Below are 2,861 nucleotides of genomic sequence, written 5' to 3' on the forward strand. Positions count from 1 at the left end.
TATATATATATATATATATATATATATATTAGTTGTATAGAAACTTTACCAGTAAATGCATGAAGAACGGTAGCAAAGCATGGCAGTGAACAAAAATAATTCAGATCAATTCTACTCCCCCTAGCTTCCTGCCCTCTACAGACTCACAAAAGACCAGCATATTTAGGTTATATGCACACATTCAAATAATCTGGGAGAATTTTCTCAGGTTTGTTCTCAGGGTAAAGAAACTTACCTAGAGCTATATGTAGAGATACTTGAATGCTGGGGCCCTGAAGAGTGGAGAACTTGCAGAGATGACATTGTGAATCTAGTGGGGGTCCTGTGCATACATCTCAGTATGCTTCTGCAGGCTCTCTTAAATCAGCAAGGCAACAGATGGCAGCAAGGCACAGGGCAGCCCTGACTGGCTAACCCAGACTGCCCATGGTCAGTCTGTGTTGTCAGCATGTACTGACATTAGACATCTTCTCTCCCAGGATAAACTCTCCTGGCAGTGATTTAACCCTGGTTGTTCCCATGTTGTTATTCTTCTCCTAGACTGGCCATTTTTACCTGGGAGAAACAGTCTGAACTTCCATATACTCATGGACTCTCACAGGTAAAACTGAATGTTGGTATGAGGCTTCAGACTGGAGCTTGGCCAAGGCAGGTTCCAGTGGCTAGTCTGGTACCTGCCTTAATCAGCTTCTTTGATCAAGGCTGTGTCAGCTAGTCACAGCCTTGGCTGTTGCACAGCTAAACCAAAAGTGCCCTGTGGATGATGAGAAACCTTTTCATTGCATCCACAGAAGGTTCATCTTATTCCTTTAGCTTAAGCTAAGAAGGGTGATAAAAGGTGACCCAGGCTCACTGCTTACACAAGATATTCACTTCCATCCCTGTTGAGGGGTTGAGAATAACACAGAGTTGGTTCATATCAGTTTTAGTGGGCACTGGAATACAACTGCCAAATGCAATTTTTGTTGATTAACTGATAAGTTTTCTGTGCCAATCAAGCTAAAATGGTGCTGAGATTTCCATGTGTTCTATGTTGCAGCTTCACTGAACTGGAATAGTTGTGAACATTTTGGATGACAGGATTATCACTGAAAAGTATCTGTACAAATTGAACAACTGGGCAGCAAACAACAAAAAGAAATCTTAGTACAGACAAATGAGAGGTGCTACACATAATGAATTCTAGACCCAAGAGGTAACAGCACTCACGCAGCACCAGATAGGCCTCAGCCAGAGCTGTGTTCAGTTTTAGGCATTGCATTATAGGAAGAATGCAAAGCCTTGAGAGTCTCCATGGGTGAGTGATGAAAAAGTGAAAAGACTTAGGAAAGCAAGGTAATTGAGGAAAGGTTGATGGATCTAGTATTATTTACTTTGGAGAAAAAGGAGATTGGAGTGTGAATGAGGGTCTGTAAATATCTGAAAGGGTTTTATTAAAAAGGAGTAACATTTCTATCCCCTGCCAGAGATAGGATCCAAATATTAATATGGCAGTAGATTACATTCCTGACAATTCCTTTATGAAGTTCAGAAACCTTCTTTTGGCCTCTCCAAGAAATATATGGACAAATTACTTCAGGAAAATGGCAGTCAAAACAACTGCTATCAGCTGCCAGAAAGTACTCTCCTAATTAGCTACTTAATCTACTCCACAGCATTGTAAAGGAACTGTCCTCAGCATGCAGTGATTGTATGATGAGCCTAGCAGTAGGAACTAACAATGCGTTTGATATTGCTGACTTGATTTTACTTCTCTCTTCCTTATGGGGTTCATCCTAGAGAAGAGCATAGAGAATTTGAGGGCTGTTTCACTGTTGCTGCAACTGCTACTACATAAAAGTGAAAACAAGATTAGACTCAGTGAGAAAACAGAATGAAGGAAAGGATTAAAAGCAATGTCACATGGCATAACAGGTAGTACTTATTTTGCTCCAACAGTGATTTAAATACAATATAGTATGTTAGATATACTAACTGGGCCCAGGTTGCAAAGAATATTTCTAGGGCTGCGCTGGTGCACACACTATGCAGAAAACAAGGGAATTGGAAATTATTCCACCTGAGATATCATTACGTTGTACAGATTTCAGCAGAACAAATACAACCTATATATATATATATAGTATACAGATGCCTCCTCAAGTATTTGTTGTATAATCCCATCATGGCTTCTCTTATCACATCTTTTACTGTCTACATACTCTCAAACCATACTGTTATTCACAGAATGGAATATGGATCAAAAAGTTGCATTTGACCACTTACTCTACTAACCATTTTTTCTATATTTTTCTACAATCAATAAACACAGTAGCTTTATATGTTTATTATTTTCTTTAAAAAAAAGTTGAAAAGAGATTAAAGAATTTGACGTGCAAGTGAATGCTTACCTGAGTAGGAGTTGCTCTGTCTTACAGAATCATTAAAGGAAGAAAAGCCACCTAACAGAAACGAACATTTATTATTCATTGGATTGTAAATACCACTACTATCGTTTTTTTTTTTTTAAGTTAACAGCTAAATTTGTTCTATTACAAGCTATCAAGTAAAACTATGACATTCTGGGTTTTCCATATAATTTTTTCTAATAATAATAGTAATAAGTTTAGTATTTTTAGTCAGCATCCTACATTCCAGGGGGCCCACGGCTTGTTCTGTAGCCCCTGGCCTCTTAAAACTTACAAAAACTTCATCACAGCAATACACAGCTGGAGTATTGTGTCCAGTTCTGTGCACCCCATTTCAAGAGGGATGTGGACAACATGGAGAGGGTCCAGAGGAGGGCCACCCGCATGATCCGGGGACAACAGGGCAGACCCTACAGTGAGAGACTGCGGGACCTGAACCTATTCAGCCTCCAC

At 39.5% G+C, this 2,861-nt stretch overlaps 1 protein-coding gene across 1 annotated transcript in view; it reads right to left on the reverse strand.

The window, feature by feature from the left end:
* Positions 1-2,861, reverse strand: part of RHBDD1 (rhomboid domain containing 1) — a 103,051-nt gene that overhangs the window by 71,079 nt on the left and 29,111 nt on the right. The window contains exon 4 of the mRNA XM_019503636.1: positions 2,391-2,441. Within this exon, the coding sequence (XP_019359181.1) occupies positions 2,391-2,441 (51 nt within the window). The remainder of the gene's footprint in view (positions 1-2,390; positions 2,442-2,861) is intronic.

This window comes from Gavialis gangeticus, unplaced genomic scaffold (assembly GCF_001723915.1).
Source record: "Gavialis gangeticus isolate Ggan-Ray unplaced genomic scaffold, GavGan_comp1, whole genome shotgun sequence".
Taxonomy (NCBI): domain Eukaryota; kingdom Metazoa; phylum Chordata; order Crocodylia; family Gavialidae; genus Gavialis; species Gavialis gangeticus.